The 22,488-nt window shown below is 53.7% G+C and overlaps 1 protein-coding gene across 4 annotated transcripts in view; it reads left to right on the top strand.

Annotated features, from left to right (window-relative positions):
* The window catches only part of SH3BP4 (SH3 domain binding protein 4), a 36,851-nt gene extending 15,392 nt beyond the window's left edge, over nucleotides 1-21,459 (top strand). For all 4 annotated transcript variants that reach the window (XM_075755891.1, XM_075755893.1, XM_075755892.1 and 1 more), the window contains exons 2-5: nucleotides 6,700-6,914; nucleotides 9,987-12,349; nucleotides 18,357-18,545; nucleotides 18,776-21,459. In XM_075755891.1, coding sequence (XP_075612006.1) covers nucleotides 6,797-6,914; nucleotides 9,987-12,349; nucleotides 18,357-18,545; nucleotides 18,776-19,000 — 2,895 coding nt within the window. In that variant the 5' untranslated portion in view covers nucleotides 6,700-6,796 and the 3' untranslated portion in view covers nucleotides 19,001-21,459. The remainder of the gene's footprint in view (nucleotides 1-6,699; nucleotides 6,915-9,986; nucleotides 12,350-18,356; nucleotides 18,546-18,775) is intronic.
* The last annotated feature ends 1,029 nt before the right edge of the window (nucleotides 21,460-22,488 follow it).

Below are 22,488 nucleotides of genomic sequence, written 5' to 3'. Positions count from 1 at the left end.
TAGCCTTGAAACCATGGCAGCAAATACAACTTTATTTACTTCCCTGCTGTATTATCGGGACTCACGTGCGTGTCGTGGGATTATTGCTGGGAAGCATTGCTGTGGCGTGGTAGGACGTGGACTGGCAGCCCAGGAACACCCTCTTTATGGCCCTGTAAACCTCATGAGATTTCCTGCTAGTACGGCCCCGCCAGCACCTTCCTACGCTCGCAGGCTTTTTCAACCTTTGCCACACTGGCACCGTTTTCAGCCATTTTAGGAGGGGCTTTGAAGTTGCTGTGGGTGCTCAAGGGTGGCACCAGCATCTCCGTGACCTTCCTCTGCCTTGGCGGTCGGTGCTGCTCTCTGCTTGACGCCAAGGCATCCGGCTTTCCTTACCACGGGTGGCTCTCGGGCCATACCTGACCCAGTCTCACTGGCTTCTGCAGTGCTTTCTCCTGACGTGGTGGATGAGTGCACGGGACACGGGTGACCAAAATCAGGGGGTGGGTGCTGGGCTGGAGCCTGTGCTTGGCAGCGGCAGGAGGTCCTGCAGAGAAAGCTCTCTTCTCCCTCCCTGGTGAAAGACGCCTAATTTGTATTTGAGTCACTTGAAAGTCAGCGCTGGAGATGGATATCCAACGGGACTCGTGCTCCAAAGTCGTTGCTATAAAAGGAAACTTTCCTGTCCGTCCTGCTTCGCTCACGGAGGGTGACATCCCCATCAGGGACACCGGGTGCCTGCAGACACTGGCCACACGTGTTTAGCCATAATTACTTCCCCCCACCCCCCACCCCTTTTTTTGCTTCCTTCTACCTCTGCCCCATCAAACCTGCCGTGTTTGGTTTGCCCTCGCCTGGCAGCGGGCAGGAGCAAAGCCAGCCTTGAGCTTCAGGCAGGACTTTTCCCGTGTGATTTCCAGCCGGCGCTGCTGCCGGTGTGATGCTCGAGCGGGGACGCTGGGCGCGAGCATCCCCGCTGCTTGCCGCGCACGGTGGGGATCGGGTCAAAGGAGACGAAGATGCTGCAGGAGGGTTGGGAGGTCCCGATATTTCCGTAAGCTCCTCCTCGTTTGCTAGAAGAGGGACTTAAAATGACACGTCTTCTGTTCTGGTGCATCGAGAGCTCCAAGGCTCGTTTCGGGATGTACGTGAGTTCACGCCGACGTGCTCTTTCTGGTACAAAGAGCTTGTGTTTTGTGTTGTCTTAAGGGGCGGTTTATGTTTGGTTGGGTTGGTTTGTTGGGGTTTTTTTTGAAGATTAAAGCGTTGGCTTTGCAAACGCAAGTGGTAAAGTAGGAGGAGGAGATAAGAGAAAGGCCACAAGGCTGGGAATCGCTAGGGTGTGCAGCATTGCTGGCAGCGAATGTGCAAAATGCTTGGCCCAGACTGCTGGAGGGGAAAAGAAAACCCAAGAGCAGCCAGCTCTTCCCACCCATCTTCACCAGCAAGGCTCAAACCGCCTTACTGAAGTGGTCAGGATCACGGGGAGCGAGATGCTCTGTCTCCAGGACAAAGGAGAGGGTAGAGGAACCATCCCATTCTCCCTCCTAACCAAAACCCATCGTTCTCTGCGGGCACTCAACCGCTGCCAGATGTTTGGAGATCCTTGGAGGTGTCCCCTGGCCAGAAGACATCTCCCTGTGCTGCAGGGCATCTCCACGGTGTCCTGCAGTGGTGTGGATGGGGCAGATGCTAGGCAGTCACTTGGTGGGGGGTAAGTCATGGGGTTGCACAGGTCAAGGTGGTCTTTCCCAGTGCTGCATGTGCCCTGAGAGGACCTTGGGCCATGCTGCCCTCACGATTGCATCCAGCAAGTGATGGATACCCTACGTGGCCGCTCGTGGAAGCGGGGGAGTCAGCCACAAACTAACTTCAGAGATGAGCTGCAAGAGCGTCCATCTTTCCGCCTCGCTGCCATGGGCAGCAAGAGGCCACCAGCAGTTTCAAAGCCATCCCAGTCTTGTAGGAGGCTGCAGAAGGCCTGGTTGGGTCCATGCTGATGTTACCGATTTAGAAGATGATGTGTTTTTCATGTGTACTGGAAGATCTGTTAATGCAAGCATGGAAGAAGCAGGCAAATCTCTAGATGGTCAGATCATTTTCTGCTGGGTGGAAGTGTGTTGAGCAGTTGAAGCCCAATGGCTAAGGTTGTGTCATAGCATAGTCATGAGGAAGCTCTTGAAGGGCAAACCCAAGTTCCTAAATTGGACTGCTAAATTTTGGCAGTTTTAGCCGAAAAGGAGGCCAAAAATGGCCTCTTTTGGAGGCCGTAGCGCATTGCAACGACAGAATCTGGTTCGTGCTAGTGCTCCCAGTGTGTCTGCTGGACTCCCTGAGCAGGCAGTCATCAGCTCCTTCAGGGCCGGGGTGTCCCCTGCGCGTGTCCCCTGGGTTTCCAGAGGAGTCCCTTCTGTGACCGCTTCCGTGGTCTTGAGTTACTTCAGGTTTTGTGACTGATAAAAGCAACGTTTTCAGTAAATGGCGTTGTGTGGGGTGAACGTGCTCTGTGAGCAGCGCTGTGGCTCTGGGAAATGAATTCCTAGCTACAAAGAGTTAAATTCACTTGTCTTTAAGCAAAGCTGACTGTTTTTAAAAGAAACCTCCAAAAACATTTCTATGTTTGTCGGAGAGCCTGGGGAGCTTGACTTTGGAGAAGGAAAAGGCGAATTAAAAGCCATTAGCAACGAGTGCCTGGAGTTGGTCTTGGCTTTGGCGTGGGAAGAGGATGACAAGTGATTGGTTAGAAGCTCGCTCTTCTCTTCCCACCTTTCGGTTTGTGGCCAAAGGTAGGCGGAAGAGTTCCCCTGAACTTACACCACGGGCATAGGGCTTGACGAGCTTTTTATCCGTTACCCGAGGACAACGGACGTGCCGTTATGGTGGTTGTCGCAAGGTTGACGCGTCTTGCGTCGCGGTGGCTCCTGTTCCTGATGCTTCCCGTGGACACGTGCGTGCTGTGGTGGGATGGACCCTGTAGCTCCCTGGCTTGGCTGAGCTCCGGGGCGGGCAGGAGACCGTCGAGTCCTTCCTCTCCACCTCCCTTTGCTGGCACCGCACGTACTGCCCTTCCTTTGGCTGCGTGCGGAGGGACTTGGCTCCATCTCCAACCACGATGGCGCTTGGTACTGCCCAACCCTGCCGGCCCTCCCGAGCCTTATCAGCCCAAATTCTTGGCAGTCGGGGGTTTTCCATCACTGAGGCTTTTGGAGGGGTCCTCTCCCGCCTACGCTGGGCTGCCGTCAGCGCTTGCTGGAGAAGACCTCCCCTTGGCCAGCAGCAGATCCTCCTTCCCATCCTCGGGGTTTGCACTTTGAGGTATTCCCACGTGTTTTAGTGCATTTCTTTGCTCGCAGCCGCAGGGCTTACGCTGCCAGTGAGTATTTTTTCCTGGGATTGCTTTGTTCGGCACGGCCGGATGCCTGCGCTACCACTTTGATTTATAGCTCAGCGGCCGGGCAGAGCTGGGTCCGTACCGGAATCCCATCAGGACCAGCTTGGTGTGATGGATGGAGCTGGGAGCGTTGCGGAGGACGGGGCTCCGCTGCCGACCCCGCCGTACTGCCGGGGGGGGTTTGGGGGGGGGGTGTGGTGGTGTCCCCCCCGGGTCTGCGGGGCTGGGAGGGGAAAGCCTGCGGTTGGGTTTCCGGGCTAATCCGTGCCAGAGAGATTGCAGAAGTTATTTTTAACCTTTTCTGTGCTGCGCGCGGGGAAATGCTGCCGCTAGCAATCAGCTGAACGCCGTGCATTCAAACGCTGCGGGGAAAAAGACCTTTGGGGGTTGGTTTTTTGTGTTTTTTGTGTTTTTTGTTGTTTTTATTTTTTTAATAGGTGCTACACCGTCACCAGCCCTAGACCCTCCCCAAACCTGCTGCCGCTCCATGGCTGGTGGCCCTGCCCTGTGAGTCCCCGTCGAAGGGATTATACCCTGCAGCATTGCCTTTCCCTCGTGGGAGGCAAACAAACAAAAAAAAAAACAACAAAAAACCCCCCCAAAAAGGTGTGAAAAGCGAGTACGGGTGCCTTTGAGCTGGTTGCACGGCGAGCCGAGCCTTCCTCGCTCGCGCGGGGCGAGCTCTGGTTGCTCACCAGTTTCCTTCCCCTCCCCGTTCATTTTGGATGCTGTTTATGGCTTTGGGTAAACAGATGGGGCTGGGTTTTTCCCTCGTCTATATTTAATCCTGGTCTATTTTTAAAACGCTTTCAGAGGAGTTGGACCATTGTCTCAGCCGTGGCTACAGAAGTAGAAGATTTCTAAACAAATCTTGCCCTGTCCACCCTTGTTCCCACCCCCCACCCTGTTCCTGCCTGTCCCCTTTTTATTCTCACGTAGCCCGAATTTGAAGCTTTCCTGGTCATCTGTCCTGCCTCTGCACTCCGAAACATCTCGGGTCCGTCCCTTGGGACGCTCAGCTCCGAGTCCGGCCGTGGAGGGGGACGATGTACCCCCATCCTTTCGGGGGTGTATGAGAGCATCGCTCCATCCGGAAAGGACTGAGATGCAGCCCGGGCGCTGCTTTCGGGAGAGGAAATACCTTTTCATAATCACTCACTTCGCTGGGCGTTCTTGCTGCCTTTTGGGGCGGCGGGGTGCATGCGTGTGTGGGAGGGGGGGATTTTTTCCAGCTGTTTCTCTACGCGACCACATCTGTCACAGATCTTTAGCGTAAAGCTTCCTATATAGTTACATAAATACAGGACGGGGGAGCGTCCCTACAAATGCCGGGCACTGCGAGGCGCGTGGTGAGATGTCTGTGAGAGATGTCAGTACGTATAATGTACTATATTATTGATATTAAAAAAAAAAAAAAATTATTTGGTGCTGGACTGCCAGGCAGGCGTATAAAAATATATTCGTGGCTTACCCAGGTAGGGCGGTCACCTAGGTGTTCCTGGTTTCTTGCTTTGGGCAGTGCTCACCAAGCAGGGGTGACCTCCGGGCCGTCAAAGCGTTTTTTGGGTTTTTAACAGGATTCTGTACAAGTGTCGCTAAAATTGGTGAAAACCTTGCTGCTCGAGCTATTTCTGCAACCACGGTGCTGTGCATCTCGGGCTGGATTTTCTTGCCCGTGTAGGTGCGGAGGGGGGGGAAAAAAAATAAATAAAAAAATCTTAAAAAACCCTTACAAGAGCCTAGCTGGCGTCTGCAGGGTCTGTGACCCCAAGCAGTGCCTGGCATTAATGCGGAACAGCACCCTGCCCGTCCCGGTGGTGCTTTGCAAAGGAGCGAGCCGGATGGGTGGTGAACCGTGCCAGCTAAGGAGAGCACGGAAAAAGTGTTTGCACAAGTTCTCCCTTCCCTTTTCTGGCCGGAGCCTGGTGCATCCCTTCCAGCAAACCGCATTCCTGGCATTCTGGCCCTGGGGATGGCTTGGGAAGCGTTTGGAGCAGGCTGGAGTATCTCCTGCTCAGGCTCTCCCCTGCAAATTTCTTCTCGTTGCATTCTGGAAAAAGCCACCGAATCCTTCAGGGTTTGCTGCTCCTCCTCGCTGTGCCGGCGGGGAGAGACGCGCCGGTTTAATAACCGCCGGCTGCGGCCAAAGCCGTCGACGCTTGTCTTCACGTTTCCTTCAGCTCAAGGAATTTGGGTGTGGGCGTTATTTTTCTGTTTGAGATGATTTTTCGAGGGGGGCGGGGGGGGGAAATAAATTGCATGGGAAGAGGAGAAAGGGTACACAGGGAGAAGGGAAAAAACAGGATGTAGGGATGGACGGTGGCAGGATTTACCGGCATGATGCCAGGTACGTGGGACTCCATACCTACTCCTTGGTGCAAACCTGGAGGAGCAAAGCCTGGCTCAGGCTCTGCCTTGCCTTCGGTTTGCGGAGAGGCGCTGGGCTTGCCTGCTCGCCCACGTGCTTCAGGCTCCAGAGGACGGGGGGTGACACCAGCGGAGGTCTCACCCGCGCTTGTGTCAGCCGCCACGCTGGCGGCCGAAGTGCCGGGTACCGGGAAACGGGTTAATTTTTCTCTCGGCTCTGGGGCGCTGATGCAGCTGCTCTTCCACAGGGTTTCCGGGAATGTTTTTGCAAGCGTTTCTGGGGAAAAAAAGGAGCAAACAATCCTTTATTTTTCTTTATCCGTTTGGAAACGTGTCTCTCCCCCCCTCGCCCCATTATCATCCCTGTACTGGCTCCGTGCAGCAGCTCGGGTGAAGGGTTGGTGCAAGAAGGGACGTTTCTCTGCCCGGCTGGCCGAGGGGAGGGATGCAGGCAGCAGGCGGGAAGAGATCCCGGTGCTGCGGTGGAAGGCAGCCATGACCTGGTTGAACTCGTAAAAAGCCCGGTCCCGTGCGCCCTCCGCACTCGCTAACCACTGCCCGGGGCTCCCGCAGTGTCGGAGTGCTTGATGGGTGCTTGACGGGTGCGTGTTAGGGCAACATGCAAACGCCCTCAAAGCTCTTACGAAATGGGGAGGAGGACCGGTTTATGAGCCTGGGAGCAACGTATCCCCAAATAACTCCTAAAGGCAAGAGGGATGCTTCGTACGGGATGGCGGCCAGCAGTAGTGTCGTGCAAGACCAGGCTGTCCTCCGCTGCCAAAGCCCGTGGCGATTCGTAGGCAATGCCATGCTTACAGGGAGCACCCGCGTTGTCTTTCGTGATGCTTTAAGGAGAACACGAGGATGTTCTCCCGTGTCGGTGCCGCAGGGGAGAGCGTCGTCGGGACGGTGGGACGTGGAGCCTTTGCTAACCTTCTGGGGTTTGTTTCTCTCCCAAGGTGACGCCGGGGTCCTCGTAGCCGACTTTGCTCGCGGAGAGGCCATGGCTGCCTAGTGTCCCCCCTCCCCGGGACCAGCGGGGTCGGCGGGCCGGAGATGGCGGCGCAGAGGATCCGGGCGGCCAACTCGGGCGGCCTGCCGCGCTGCAAGTCAGAGGGGACGCTCATTGATCTCGGCGAGGGCTTCTCTGAGACCAGCCTCTGCGACGTCAAAGGTGCGGAGGGACGGGGTGGGGATGATGCCCTCCTCTCAATTCGGGTGCGTCCCTTCGCCCCCTCGGGTCTGGGAGGGGGGTGGTTAATAATTAGCAGGCGGCAGGTGATGAGGAAAAGCAGCAGGCGCTGACGAGCGCATCCACGGGCACGGACCTGGCCCCGAGAGATCCAGCAGCCGAGAGAGGTGACAGCAACGAGGCGGTTGCAAGGGTTTGTTTTCCCCTCCCCTGGAGCTGGGAGCTTGCAGCTTGCTCGAATGATCTTTTTTTTTCTTCCTTTTATCACTTTTTTTTTCAGCTGTATTTACCTTACCCAGCATAAAAGCCACGTGCGGGCGAGAGGGGAATTACTGTTCCCCCAGCAGAAACGGATCCCAAGAAATAATTCCAGGTGGAAGCTGGCATGTGCCGAGGGCCTTTAAAAATAAACTCGCACAAAAGCCATTGCTTTTGCAGGCGTAGCAAGAAAAGACCCGAACATCAAACGCTCTTGCCGCAAACTAGATTGGTTTTAATGCAGAAATGGGAATCGCTCGTATTCTCCGAGGGGTTCGCTGGTTTTAGCGCGTCCCCGTTAACCCTGCTGCCGCGCCGGCTGCGTGCACGGCTTTGGGGACGCACACACACAGGGACAGCCGCTTGTCCGTCTGATCCGAAGGGATGGGGAGCCCAAAAACGCCCCATCCTGCATGCAGCCGAGTGAACCCTGCCTTCCTACCAGGGCGGTAAAATATTTTCAACGCGGAGTTTATATATAGTTTCACGCTGAATAAATGTCCTCGCGACTTTGCCTACCTGCTGGCGGAGCAAACGGCTTAACGCCGAGCTGTTTCGGATGTGTACGAACTCTTCTCTTCTTAATATTTGATCCCTAGCGTATATTTAAAGATTTTTCTTTGCTCGCCCTGTGTCTTCCCTTGCTTCGTAGTTTCCATGTCCGAGAGCTGCTGCCAGCCTGCGGCTGGTGACTGCAGAGAGCTCTGGGATTTTAGGGGCTTCCCGTGTTTCTTAAATCCCCCTTTTTCCCCCCTGCAGAGAGCTCTTGAGCCCCTCGAAGCAGGTGCTGCCCCAGTTCTCTTGCTTTTGCTGAAAATCCAGCTCTCCTCGTTTTCTTAGGTCCGTCTAGCGAGATAACGCGCTTTTGAACGCTGACGTAACATCACCCGCGGCTTGTTTCTGGCGCTTTTTACAGAAACAGGTCCTAAAAGTTGAGAGCAAACTCAATAATGGGGGTGACAGCATATCTGTAGGCTTGGTCGTCATCGGGATCCCCTGGCAAAACGATTTTCAACTGGCACCGCTGAAAGGGACGTCGGACATGCTGCGAGGACCGCGGCGGCGCTGCGGGAGGGCGATGCCGTGCTGCTTTCTGAGGGTTCAAACAACGCGATCTTCTTCAGAAATGGAGCTAACTTTTGTTGAGGAGCTTTGAAATAATGAAAAAAAAAAAAAAGGAGTAAGATGCTGGTGTTTTCGGGTGGTGTGACGTGAAAAAGCAGGAGTAGGATGCGCCCTTAGTTGTTTCTTACGCTGAAACGGGTTTCACACGTGCAGGAGAGGGGTTACGGCGGAGCGAGAGCACTTTTAGCCTGTGCTCAAAGTTATCTGGGGTTTCCATTACCTTGGGTTACCACATAATCTCCTTGAAGAGGAGGCGCAGACAACTGTTTGCGTGGAGAGTGCGAAAGAGCTGGTGGCCGAAGACCTTGAGATGCCACCGAGTGAGCTGGCAGGGTAACGGCTCTTCCCACGTAGCGACCATTGGGAACTCCCCTAAATTAACTTCTGTTATTTTAATTGTGAATGTTTAAGGGGGTGTCTGCCGTTCCGGCACGTGGCCGTAGGAGCTTAGATCCCGGCACGCCGGGTGAAAAGAAGAGCCAATAAGAAGTGACTCCCACTCCCTCAAAACTCCCTCCAGCACATCTTGTTGTTGCTGCTTCCCCTGTCTTGGCTCCCGCCCTGGTCTTTCCGGCGGCGTTGAGATCGTGAACCCTTTTGGGGGAGAGGAACCTGAATGTATCAAAAGTAGCGGAGGAAGAAGTTTTGTTTTAAAATTTTAGGAGGGAAAAAAAAAAAATACCTGCAGGTTCGAGAGGTGGTAAAACTACCTCATTTCACCTCTTAAAGTAGCGGGGATTGCTGACCTGAAATAAATGATTGCAAGTTGGAGGGAAGGGATGCCATCCAGAGGGACCTGGACAGGCTGGAGAGGTGGGCCCGTGCAAACCGAACCGCATGAAGTTCAACAAGGCCAAGTGCAAGGTCCTGCACGTGGGTCGGGGCAATCCCAAGCACGACTATAGGCTGGGCGAGGAAGGGATTGAAAGCAGCCCCGAGGAGAAGCACTTGGGGGCATTGGTTGAGGAGAAGCTCAACATGAGCCGGCAGTGTGCGCTGGCAGCCCAGAAAGCCAACCGTGTCCTGGGCTGCATCAAAAGCGGTGTGACCAGCAGGTCGAGGGAGGTGATCCTGCCCCTCTACTCCGCTCTGCTGAGACCCCACCTGGAGTACTGCGTCCAGCTCTGGGGGCCCCAGTACAGGAGAGACATGGAGCTGTTGGAGAGAGTCCAGAGGAGGCCACGAAGCTGATCAGAGGGCTGGAGCACCTCTGCTATGAGGACAGGCTGAGAGAGTTGGGATTGTTCAGCCTGGAGAAAAGGTGGCTCCGGGGAGATCTAATTGCAGCTTACCAGTACCTGAAGGGGCCTACAGGAAAGATGGAGAGGGACTGGTTATCAGGGAGTGTAGTGACAGGACAAGGGGTGATGGGTTTAAGCTGAAGGAGGGTCGATTTAGATCAGATGTTAGAAATTCTTTACTGTTAGAGTGGTGAAGCCCTGGAACAGGTTGCCCAGAGAGGTTGTGGAGGCCCCATCCCTGGAAGTGTTCAAGGCCGGGTTGGATGGGGGTTTGGGCAACGTGGTCTAGTGGAGGGTGTCCCTGCCTGCAGCAGGGGTGTTGGAACTAGATGATCTTTTGAGGTCCCTTCCAACCCAAACCATTCTATGATTCTATGACATGACCCTCTTGTGGATTGCTTACAGTGCTGTTTTCTTCTTGGCTTTGCAGTGCCTTCTCCTAGTGCCTTGCTGGTTGACAATCCCATGTCTTTTGGAAATGCGAAGGAAGTCATAGCAATCAAAGATTACTGTCCGACTAATTTCACCACCTTGAAGTTCTCCAAGGGGGACCACCTTTATGTCTTAGACACGTCGGGAGGTGAGTGGTGGTACGCTCACAACACCACGGAAATGGGTTACATCCCTTCCTCCTATGTCCAGCCTGTAAACTACCGCAACTCTTCCTTAACGGACAGCGGGATGATAGACAATCTACTGGAGAGCCCTGATGAGGGGGTCAAGGAGTTAGACCTGCTCGGAGAATGGGCAGACGTGAAAAGAAACTCTGCGAAAACCTACAATAACAACCCCTTCTTGAACGGAGTCCAGACAAACCCGTTTCTGAACGGGAATTTGCAAACGTTGCCCAGCTCGGACAAAGAGTCCAACTCCAGCGTCGCTGTTGACTTGCTGCTCTTCGACACGGGGGCTCCTACTTCAGCTGTTTCCAGTTCGGCCGCTAACAGCAGCTTGGGTAACATTTTTGATGAGTTTCCATCCACAAACAGGCTGGACCTGGAACAGCCTGTGAAAAGGGACAATCCCTTCTTCAGAAGTAAACGCTCCTACAGTTTGTCTGAACTGTCCGTTCTTCAGGCCAAGTCAGACGCTCCGGCGTCGTCGGGTTTCTTCAGCGGTTTGAAGTCTCCAACCCCTGAGCAGTTCCAGAGCCGGGAAGATTTTAGGACGGCATGGCTGAACCACAGGAAGCTGGCTCGGTCTTGCCATGACTTGGATTTGCTTGGTCAAAATCCTGGCTGGGGTCAGACGCAACCGGTGGAGACCAACATTGTCTGCAAGCTGGATAGCTCTGGTGGAGCCGTTCAGCTTCCAGACACCAACATCAGCATCCGTGTGCCAGAGGGACACGTGTGCCCTGGGGAAACTCAGCAGATCTCCATGAAAGCGATGCTGGATCCACCGCTGGAGCTGAACAGTGACAAGTGCAGCACCATCAGCCCGGTCCTGCAGATCAAACTCAGCAATATGGAGGTGAAAACCTTCATCATTCTGGAGATGAAAGTGTCAGCAGAGGTCAAGAATGACATCATGAGCAAGAGTTTGGTAGGACTGCAGTGCCTGCGGAGCGACATGAAAGAGGGGCCGTACACACCGATGCAGCTGAGCTATTCGTATGGGGACACGATCCAGGTGCAGCTGGAGAACCTGGAGCCTTGCATGTACATCGCGGCCGTAGCCCAGGGGCAGAACATCCTCTACCCTTACACCGTTTGGGATTACATCAGCAAGAAGATCACGGTTGGCGTCTACGGCCCAAAACACATTCACCCTTCCTTTAAAACAGTCGTGGCCATGTTCGGGCACGAATGCGCGCCCAAGACTCTCCTGGTGAACGAGGTCACAAGACAGTCCCACAGCCCGGCTCCCGTCGCCCTCCAGCTCTGGGGTAAGCATCAGTTTGCTCTGTCCCGGCCTCAGGACCTCAAGCTCTGTATGTTCTCCAACATGACCAACTACGAGGTGAAAGCTAGCGAGCAAGCCAAAATTGTGCGGGGCTTCCAGATGAAGCTGGGCAAGGTCAGCCGCCTTATCTTCCCCATTGCGTCCCACGATCCCAACGAGCTCTCGGACTTCACGCTAAGGATACAGGTCAAGGATGACAAGGATGCTATTTTGACCCAATTCTGTGTTCAGACGCCGCAGCCGCCTCCGAAAAGTGCCATCAAACCGACGGGGCAGAGGCGGTTCCTCAAGAAGAACGAGGTTGGAAAGATCATCCTTTCACCTCTGGCTGCCACCGCCAAATATCCAGTTTTTCAAGACCGGCCGGTATTGAGCTTGAAGTACGGCAAGCTGCTGAAGACGGTGGTGAGGCAAAGCAAGAACCACTATTTGTTGGAGTACAAGAAAGGAGATGTCATCGCCCTCCTCAGTGAGGAGAAGATCAGGTTAAAAGGGCAGCTGTGGACCAAGGAGTGGTATATTGGCTACTACCAGGGAAAAATAGGCCTTGTGCACACCAAAAACGTGCTGGTGGTTGGGAAGGTCAAGTCCAGCTACTTCTCTGGGCCGGATCTCACCACCAGCCTGTTGCTCGAGCAGATCCTGAGGCCCTGCAAGTTTCTGACCTACATCTACGCCTCCGTGAGGACTCTGCTCATGGAGAACCTCAGCAGCTGGCGGTCCTTCGCCGATGCACTGGGGTACTTGAACTTGCCGCTCACGTTTTTCTGCCGAGCGGAGTTGGACAGCGAGCCGGAGCGAGTGGCCTCCGTCTTGGAGAAGCTGAAGGAAGATTGCAACAACACCGAGAACAAGGAGAGGAAATCTTTCCAGAAGGAGCTGATGACGGTGAGTCTGAGGTCTGACGAGGGGGGCTTAATTCCTTGCTGTGCGGCGCGATTGCGGTGAACGGGAGGTGGACGTTTCCTAATTCAGCCTGTAGAAAATGAAGTCCATCTTCAAGATCTTCTGCAGGCTGCTCGGCACAGCCATGTGGAAGTTCAGCCCTGCGGCTGTACGTGTTGGTGGGCTCCTGGTTTAATGGGATAATGGCCATAAACGGGGGACGTGCTGGGTGAAATACCGTAGGTACGTGTTGTGTGAGGGCAGCCAACAGGTTTGCTTTGGAAGGTGGCTAATCTGAACCCCCTCAAGATCAAGGTGGTTTTAGTCCAGTGTGTTCTTAGGACTCGACTGGTCCCTGCTGCTGGGTATTTGCGTTTCAGCCTTCGATGATGCACGGTTCAAGGAGTTACCCGAGAGCTGCTGGTCTCCTCAACCCCAGCGTCAAAGCGTGCATCGTGGAAGGCAGTACCGGTGGAAAACTGGAAAAAGGGGCAAGAAACACAAAAGCTTTTCCTATAGGGAGTGGGGCGGTGAGCTGCCTCTCGGGTCACCTCCTTTTGCATCACGAGGTGTGTCAAAGCATGCCGGAGAGGGGTTGTACGGCTGCTGCGAAGAGCGATGCTAGACCTTTGCCTTCATGAAACCACTTCAGATTCCCCTATAATAATGTCGGGTTCTGTCTGCCCCATCTCCTGGAGTGGCAGCTAAACCGAGGGCTCCTCTGAGCTGGGATGTCTACGTCCAGCTGTGGATCGCGTTGGCAAATGGAAATGCGTGGCTTGCTTCTGTCCTAAAAGGCGCTTGGGGAAGCGCAGCCTTCCAGTATTTCTGGGATATCGTTAGGAAGTCTCTTACGAGAAATCATCTTCATGATAATTTCTAGCGTTGCGTAGGAAGCGAGCCAAAGAAAATCCAGGATGAAATATCTGGAAGAGGTTTGCAGCTCTCGCCTCTTAACAGTCTCTCCCGCAGAAGCACGATAACCGAGTTATGGCCAGTCTTGGGGTTTGAAATGCCAATTGAATTAAGGAATAGCGAGAGCTTCGCTCGGCGATGGTGGGAGCAGGCAGCAGAAAGCGAAATGAAGTTACGAGTAGGCAGCCTGGGTAAAGAGGTCCGGAGCTGGAGGAAGGATTTAATTTCCCAAGCTCCCTTTAATAGGAAAGGGGGAAATTTGGGGATTGAGCGTGAGGGGTAAGGCGTCGTGAAGAGTCCGGAGCTCATCGTTACTCATGGAAGTTATTTCCCAGCGAGTTCCCGGTGCCTGGGTACCGCGTTGTGGCCCGTGGGGCGATGTTTTGGCTTCAGTAAGACGCAGGTCACGGCGTCCGTCGTGCCACCAACGCTGCTTTTGTCGAGGGGTTCTTCTGCCCGTCATACCTCAGTTCTCTTTCTCCTTTCTGGGGCCATCCAGGAAGGGAAAATACCCACCGTGGTGGCCCTGTGGTTCCCTCAAGGGAGGGTTTGCTCCGTTAATCATTAGCCTCGGCGAGTGATGGGATGAAATCCGTGCTCCTCTGGCAGGATGCTCCCAAAGACTGCGTGGCATTCGCCTTGCCGCTTTGCAAACCTGTAAGCGTTTCTTTTATCTATTCCCTTTGTCCCCAGGGGTCCCAGACAGTCTGTAGGTCATGGAAAATCCATGCCAGACCTCAGTGGGGAGACGAAAGGAAAGATAAGGTGCTCTCGGATGCTCGGGGAGCAGCTAACTCAAGGGGAGGGCTGTGAGCTGCAGGAAAACATCCCCTTCCCCAAGGGATGCCCGGAGTGCAGAGTCCCAGAGCAGGTTTTATTTTCCTTGTTTGAATGGAGGCTCACCCCGAGCGTTGGCTCTGTTTCCGATTCTTTGTGAGTCTGAGCCTGTCGATAAAGGACGAGCTCCCTTCTTGGTGGATGATGCTTCTCGGTGCTGCCAAATCCTCCTTAGCTCACAGAGAAATTAGATTGAGCCTGGCTTAAAAAAAATAATAATAATTAAAAAAAATAGACATTTCAGGGGATGACAACAGAGCAGTAATGTATTTTATTGTGTTTAAATCTGATTTTATTTGTAACAAATGGACTCGCTTTCTGACATCTGCTGGCAAGAAGAACCAGTTGGATTAAGTTCTCATCTGGCCGTTTCATCTTAAAAGTTGGTTGTGTCATCTCAAAGGGACTGCGAAGGACAAGGTAGTACGCAGGCTTATCTGCCTTCGGTGCTTGAGCACACAAAATCGCAGCGGCAGAGCCATGCACCAGCAACCGAGCGTGGAAAAGCCTAGTCGTGGCGACTAGTTAATAATTAATCTGCACTTAATTATTTTTTTTTTTCCCCCTAACCTAGCACTAGCAGCGGTGTGTGAAGGTAACTGGAGGAATGTTGCTCAGAAGTTAGTCACCACACCAGCAGCAGAAACCTACCTCTCCCCTCCCTCCTCCCTGCCCGTCGAAAAAAGGCAGCACGCAGATGCTCCTGCTAAAAAAAGCCAAACCTGGGCACAGATGCAAGAAGACCTCGTTGCAGCTGGGCCGCCGGTACCTAGCCGTGCACTACGTGGTCCGTGGGACCCGGGGTTAGACCTGTGATGAGACACGGGTGTTTCTCTCTCTGGGTTTTCGGGACGGGGTTTTTACAGAGCCTCGCGTTTTATCGTCCTTTCCAACAGACGCTGCTGTTGGGGAAAAACACGGGTCTTGTGGGAATGCCGCTGGGCACGTCCGCAGAGAGCTGGGGAAACAATGAGCTTTTGCTTCTCCAGGCCGCTTCTAAAGATCATGCAGAAAATGATGTTGGAGTGGTTGGTTTTTCCCCCCCGCCCATCGTTTTCTATCGTTCGTTCTGACCGCAGGTATCTGCACGCTGCCTTTCTTCTACCAAAAGATACTGCTTGTCCCTGCAGACCCCCAAGAGCTGCTGGTGGGCTCAAGCAGCCCTTGATGTCCTGGAGCCTGCCCAGCCCAAGGTTGCTCACGTTGAGCCCCTCTTGCTCCTCCATCCCAAAGCAATCTGTCCCTGAGCTGAATTTGGGTCTGGGGAGAAAACCCAACTCCTGCCCTTCTTTTCTCTTCATGGGAGCAAATCCCCACCGCACGTACAGATCCTGGGCGTTGCTCCCCTGAGGGACCACGCTCAGCCGTGCTGGAGTTGGTGGGGACGTTTTCTGTAGGACGTCTGCTGAGTCGTTTGCAGCACAGGAGTCGCGTGCAAGCTTCCAGCGAGGTCTTGTTGTGCACAACCCGTGTAAGTTTTTGCCCTGCGCCCCTATCAGCTAACGGAAAGCTGCAGAAATGCCGCCGATGCCTTTCGGCAGGCTCGTTGCTCCGCAAGGCAGTACGAGACAACCCACTTCTCCTGCCAGCTCCAAAAAATAAATCTTTGCTGCCTTCCCATTCCCCAGTTGCAGACCCTGCGTTCTCGCTCCCGCGCAATTTTGCCCTTGCAAGAAAATAATAAGAATAAAGCCGCCTGCGTTGCGTTGATGGTACCTTCTCCAAGCCACCGCGGAGCGTGGCTGATGGCACTTGGTGTCGTTTCAGAAGTGATGCCGTAAGCACCCCAAAACCCAGCCGGGCACCGTGTTCAGGGAAACTGTCCCACAGAGCCTGTGCCTGCCTGTGTTAGGTTTTTTAAAAAAAAAAAAAAAACAAAAACGTATTTAAGATGGTGAGCGTGTAGCACAGTATCTTGAGTGCGTGTGACTGGTGATTTTGGGGGTGCTAACAGCCAAAAGAAGCGAGCGAAAGAGATGTTTAATGCCTAAAGCAAGTGTTATTTTGGGGAGCGCTTGTACACAGCCGGCTCATTTGGGATAAAAACCTGACCTGTGTCCCGGAGAGGACGATGGAGATGGGAGCATCCTCTCACCCCTTGGGGACACAGGGCCTTTCTCCCCGTGTTTGAGGAGGTCCCAGGTGGGAGCTGCCACCCCAGGCACATCCCCTGCCCGTCCTACCCGTCCTGCCCGTCCTGCCCGCTGCGCTCGGGTCGCATCCCCGCCCTGGCGCACGTCCCCGCCGTGGTTAACGGGACACTAAATATTGTGGTAACCCCATCTCTGCTTCCCCTGCCGAACACCCTACAGACATTTTGGGGGGTGACTAATGTGTGATAACACCTGGGCCCCCCTGGGGTGCCTTCCAATTTCAATGCTATTTAAAAAAAAAAAAAAGTATTAATTTAAAAAGTCCGTTTCCCTAACAGCTTCCACGTGGATCTTGCACGGCGCTTGGTGGGCACCCGTGAACTCGGGGCTGTTTTCTGCTCCTGGGGCAAGGGAGAGAGGTTTTTACTCCTTTCAGTTTGGCCAAAGGTGGGGAAGAAACAGGGACCCCCCCCCCCCTGCTGCTCCAGGGCCAAACCAGCTGGGGTTTGCCCAGACCCTCTCCTCCATCCCAGGAGAAGGCGTCACGACCCGCGGCGGCAGAAAGCGGGTTGATTCTGGACCACGACGTCCACGATCTCTGTCGTAACCAGCCCCGTGATGTTCCCGATGCGGGGGGGGACGCGTGTGCCGGCGCGGTTCCTCGGGTGCTCGCTGGTGTTCAGCATCTCTCTCGGGAAGCTGTCCCTTTCGTCCCTGAGCCGCGGTTTGCCCGTATCGAGGTGGGACCCCCTTGTTGAAACACTGACCCCTTGGCGTTCACCCATCCTGGAGCCACCAGCCTGTGAGTCCGCTGGTGCCACGACTCTGGATCCGGCCGTAGGAAAACCAGAGGGTACTCAGCAAACCTGGGCTTTCCGCGTTTTAACCGGGGGACGTCGGTTTTGTGTTATGAACCACCTGTCCGAACTGGAGGTTCGAGGTGGGATTCGTGGTGGGACTGGGGTCGCTGCTGAGGCTGCTGGGGTCCCCGGGCTCTGGCAGAGGATGGGGGAGCCCTGCTGAGCGGGGTGTTGGTGCTGTCGGTCGGATCCTGGCCTCTGATGATTAAACCCTTCCTTTCCTGGGCTGCCTCCTGGTTTTTTCCCCTCTTGTGACTTGCTTTGCGCTCGGAGCAGATGTCAGTGTGATTTGGTACCTGAAGATGGGACCCACGGTCCCCTGGGTCGCCTGCCGTCCGCTGCCTGCCTTGGCTCCTCTTTGGTTTTTACCACCATCCTGCTGGAAATCGTACCCTGCTCTTTTTTTTTTTTTCCCTTTTTTCTTTCTTTTTTCTTTCTTTTTTCTTTCTTTTTTCTTTCTTTTTTCTTTCTTTTTTCTTTCTTTTTTCTTTCTTTTTTCTTTCTTTTTTCTTTTTTTTTTTCTTTTTTCTTTTTTCTTTTTTCTTTTTCCTTTTATCCTTTTTCCTTTTTCCTTTTTTCCTTTTTTCCTTTTTTCCTTTTTTCCTTTTTTCTTCTTTCCTTTTTTCCTTTTTTCCTTTTTTTTTCCTGGCTAAGTTATCGCTGGTTAGAAAACTGTGACTGCTGCGGTTCCTCATTTGCAGGAAATCTCACCTTTTCGGTCAAGAAATGACACAGGAGGAGGTGGGGTTTGATCCGGAATGGGAAGGAGCAAGAACATCCCAAGCCAAGCAGTGGTCCCCCAGTCCCACCAACTGGCCCTTTGCCTGGGTCTCCTCCCCACCCCGTCTCCTCCTGAGGCTGGTGGCCAGGTCTTGGCCCGAAAATATTCTGGTTGGCCCGTACCCACCCGTCCGTGCTGAAGGACGGTGCTCCTCCGGGCTCGGGGAAGGCAAGCTGCACGAACCACGCTGGATTATGTCCCTTGATTAAAGGCATCTGTTCTTCTCGGCCCATGGGATGCTTTAACCTGCTTATGGTGGCGCCTGAACATCTTGAGGGGTTGCCTGGAAAATGAGGCGGCGTTGGCCGCAAGCCTCGTTGAACAGGGGTAGGGCGCTTAGTGCAATTAATGAGATTACTCTGCTGTCCAGCCTGGTGGCCTAATTTCACCGGCTGTCACTAGAAAGGGGGTGGGAGGATTTTTGGGGTGGCTTCTTGAGGGGCTTCCCTGCACGGTCCCTTGGGTCGCCTGCCGTCTGCTGCCTGCCTTGACTCTCTTGTTCGGTTCTTACCACCGTCCTTCAGGCCCTGCTGAAAATGGACTGCCAGGGGCTGGTCGTCCGGCTCATCCAGGACTTCGTGCTGCTGACCACGGCCGTGGAGGTGGCCCAGCGCTGGAGGGAGCTCGCCGAGAAGCTCGCCAAGGTCTCCAAGCAGCAGATGGATGCTTACGAGGCCCCGCACCGGGATAAGACAGGGGCGGTGGACAGCGAGGTGAGAGCAGATGGGTCTCCATGGGTCCCGTAGGGTTGCAGATACCTCCAGAGCACGTTCTTCTGGAGCACCTTTGGGGGTTAAAAGGGATTTGGGTGTGCTGGGGAAATTTGGGGGTGTTTTTCTCCAGGAACGCGCTTGTTCTGGAATGGGAGCGTGTTGGGGATGGCATGGCTTGCTCGCTGGCCATCCAGCTCAGCTCTGATGTCCTCTCCCCTCTGCCCCATCAGGCCATGTGGAAGCCGGCATACGATTTCCTTCTCACCTGGAGCAGCCAGATGGGCGACAGCTACCGCGACGTCATCCAGGAGCTGCACACCGGGCTGGACAAGATGAAGAACCCCATCACCAAACGCTGGAAGCATCTCACCGGCACCCTCATCCTCGTCAACTCCTTGGACATGCTGCGGGCAGCTGCCTTCAGCCCACAAGACCACGAGGATTTTGCCATCTAACTCCTGGTTTTTGTCCACATCTTGTTCACTGGTTTTTTGGTTGGTTTTTTTTTTTTTTGTTTTTCTTCTCTCTCTGCTTTTTTTCCCCTTTTTTTAAAGCAGTTGACTCTAAAAGAAGTGGAAGTCGTTCTCCCTGGGTTTTAAGAGGCCAAAGTTTGGAAGTTCTCCACCGGGACTAGAAATCAGCAGGAGATGGGAAGGCATCCAGAGGGGGGATGGCTTTTCATACGGCATTGATACCAGTTAAACTATTTCTTACTAAAAAAACCTTTAAAGGGGGCAAGGGGGCGGGGAGGGATCACAAAAGAGATCACATTTTTTTTAGGCATTTACAAATAAACGTCTAATTTTTGTAACAAGCAGTAAAGGTTGTAACCACTTTGGGGACAAGCTGTGGCTGGTTTTTACGTTGTAGGAACCGCTTTTAAATTATCATTTTTGAGACGACCGTGAGTCATGTAAATAAGTATTTGAAGAGGAAGCACAGTAAATGCCCTCCCCCACCGCCACGGCCAGGCTTTGGCAAACTCCCAGACTGTAAAGCACCATATGAACTCGGGACGTCCTCAGCCCAACAAGCATCTTACACCAAAAAGGAGCTGATTTTTATTTTTATTTTTTTTTTTTCCCCCCTTGGCCCTTTGACCCCGTTCGGTTGATTATTATTTTATTTCCACGTCTCTGCAAACGTGCGTCTTCTCATTTGCGGACAGGGAGATGCTCGCTGCCTTTTTTCAGATGCACGGGTACCGTTTTTTAGAACCAGGAGAAGCGGCTGCCGCCCTTCGCGCTTCATCCCGCCTGGGTGCTGCAGGACGTTTCTGGAAGAAGCTGGAGGAGGTTTGGGCTTCAAGCAGAGATTTCCCGGGGAGATAAACCGGGAGGATGGTGAGAGCGGCTCACCCTGCCGTGGCAGCGAACGGGGCTCGGGCTGCTCCTCTCCAGATGCTCCTGCTCTGGGGAAGAAGCCAGAAAAAGGGAGGGAATTGTTGCCATCCGTATATCACTTTAGACACACCTTAAAAAAAAGAAAAAAAAAGGAAAAAAAAAGGAAAAAAAAATAAAGAAGGAAAAGAGAAAATATTTCTCTTAATTTGAAATTGGAGCTCACCGGAGATGCTCCAGATGTGCTACACGACGTAACGCTCATCGCCGTTGGTCTCGGAGGGCTTCGAGCGGGGCTCTTCAAGGCTCCTGAAGTCCGGTTGAACTTGTAAATAGTCTTTGCTTATAAACCTGGTGCCATCGAGCTAAAGATTTGCAGCACCAAGTGCCCGTATTTTGCCCCGTTTGTTTTATAGCCGAGTCTTTTGAATGAGCTCCCCTCCTTCTTCCGCTCCCCGGCTTTCAGATATTTTACATGGGAGGGAAATATTTTTGCACAGAAAGGTTATTTTAAGTGCAAAGTCTCTTTATAGTGAAACGCTGCTACCACAGAAAGGTTAGTTGTTACAGGATGATTTTTCTTTCAGGTTAATCCAAAAAAAAAAACAAAAAAAAAAACCAATGGGAAAGGCATCCGGCAGATCGTGCCGGCACGGTGGCCTCAGGAGGGAACGGTCCTTTCCTCTTCCCAAAATCACGTCCCCAGAAACGGTCATTGGACCCCCACAAGAAGTAAAAATAGCACCTTAATTTCTCCTCAGGGGCTTTAAGGAGTTTCCTATGCAACTCAACGTAGCACAGAGAGGGGTCCGCCAGCAGCCGAGCCCGCTACGCGTCCCCACTCTCTTTCCCGAAGAGCACGTTTCTCCGTGCGCGAGCAAAAAAAAAAAAAAAAAAAAAATCTCCGCTGCGATGAGGAACGCCTCCCGCGGGAGCGCGCGTGCGGCACAGGGATGGCTTTTTCCTGGGGTTTTACCCAAATCTTGGCTTTTGCCATTCTGGCAAGGGCCGGAGCTCTGCAGAACGGCCGCGCTGGGGACGCCCCGCAGCGAGGGCAGGAGTTTCAGCCTCCTGTGTTTCAGGGATGTCCCTGAGTAATTTCAGCTTGGCGGGTTTTATTTTTTTTTTTTAAATTTTTTTTTTTTTTTATCCCCCCCACCTTGTTTTTTCTATCTACCTCAGGTACTCCGTACGCCCAGCGTAACATTTCAGCGGCAGCCTAAATTAAATGCCGCGCTCAGCTCATCGGCAGCCTGCGCCCTCCCTGAGACCCGCCGGAGTGTGGGCGGCACGTTTCGGGGGCCCCCGGGGTGAGGGCTGCGTTAATTTGTCCCTGTCCTCGGTCCGAAATCCAGTCCCTGCTCAGGTGCCGGGACTGGGCGCGTGTCCTTCGGATGCCTTCCGCCCGCTAAATGTCAAGTTTTCCGAAAGCTCCATCTGGGCTTTGCGTTATCACCCTTCGTGCAGTAACTCGTTGTTGTACTTACCGTTTAATGTTCCTTTTTTTTTTTTTTTTTAAAAAAGAATTTTGGAAAAAAAATAAATATTACGATTAAAGCTGTTACTTTTCAGTGCTCCCGAGTAGATGTCACCTACTGTTGTCTTTTCATCCCAAAGCAGCTTGGGCGCGTGCGATTAATTGAGTGGGTTTTCCGCCACGCGAGCGGCGTGTTTCTCGCAGCGCGTTTCCACGCCTAGAACCAGAGTTCCTCCGGGTCTCATCTCGGTCCCATCCTCCTTCCCCGTGTCTTTCCATCCTGCTCTTTCCCGAGCAAAGTCGCTGGAAATGAGCCGACCTCCTGAGCTGCTGCTTATGCTCAAGCGTTAGGTAAGAAACTTTGTGAAGTGGGGAAAAAGATTTGGTTGCAGGATTTGTTTCGGCACAGATTTGATTTGATTTCCCCCCCCCCGCCCCCGGTTGTTTTCTGAACGGAGAAGCCGTTCTTGTATTTAGCCGAGGCGGTTGTGGTGCTCCTGGTATGAGCAGAGGTCGGATTTCAAGCCGTGAAAGCGAAATGTTCGGATATTTGGCTGCGGCTTCAGTTTGCCGCGGGTGCGGAAAAGGGGATGGTTTGATTTCATCCCTGGTAACACGCCTTGCGGTCCGGCACGGGGAGGCACGTCCGGGGCTGCTGAGCCAGGACCGCTGCGTCTCCTGGCTGGCGGGGAGGACGCGTTGTACACGAGGACGTGCTTGGACTCTGCTCGGCGCCCGTTGCTCCATCCACGCCTGGGTGGGTGTTTTGTGTCCTCTCCTGAAAGGCTCGGTCCCTCCTTCCGTGGCCGCAGGAGGATGCACCGCGGGCGGCTGATGAGCACGGAGCTGGGTACCAGACCCTGCTGATACCCGGCCGTCTGGCTCACGGGAGGAGGCTGCGAATTTCCTTCTCGGTATAACGTCACTTGGTTTCCAAAGCAAAACCAAGGTCCAGCCTAGGAGAAGATGAAGAGAGTGTGTGGGGGGGGGGGGGGGGGGGAAATAAGAAAGTAACCTTTTTGTGGAACTCACGAGCTGAGGAAGGTACCGAACATCCCTTCGCGTTGTCAAAGGGACCGAGCAAACAAGTTCTTCCCAGGGCTGATGCACCAGGAGGCAGCTGTTG

The sequence above is a fragment of the Balearica regulorum genome, chromosome 6 (genome assembly GCF_011004875.1).
Source record: "Balearica regulorum gibbericeps isolate bBalReg1 chromosome 6, bBalReg1.pri, whole genome shotgun sequence".
Classification (NCBI taxonomy): Eukaryota; Metazoa; Chordata; class Aves; order Gruiformes; family Gruidae; genus Balearica; species Balearica regulorum.
Note: the sequence above shows the minus strand (reverse complement) of the source record. Positions and strands in the feature narration are given on the sequence as shown.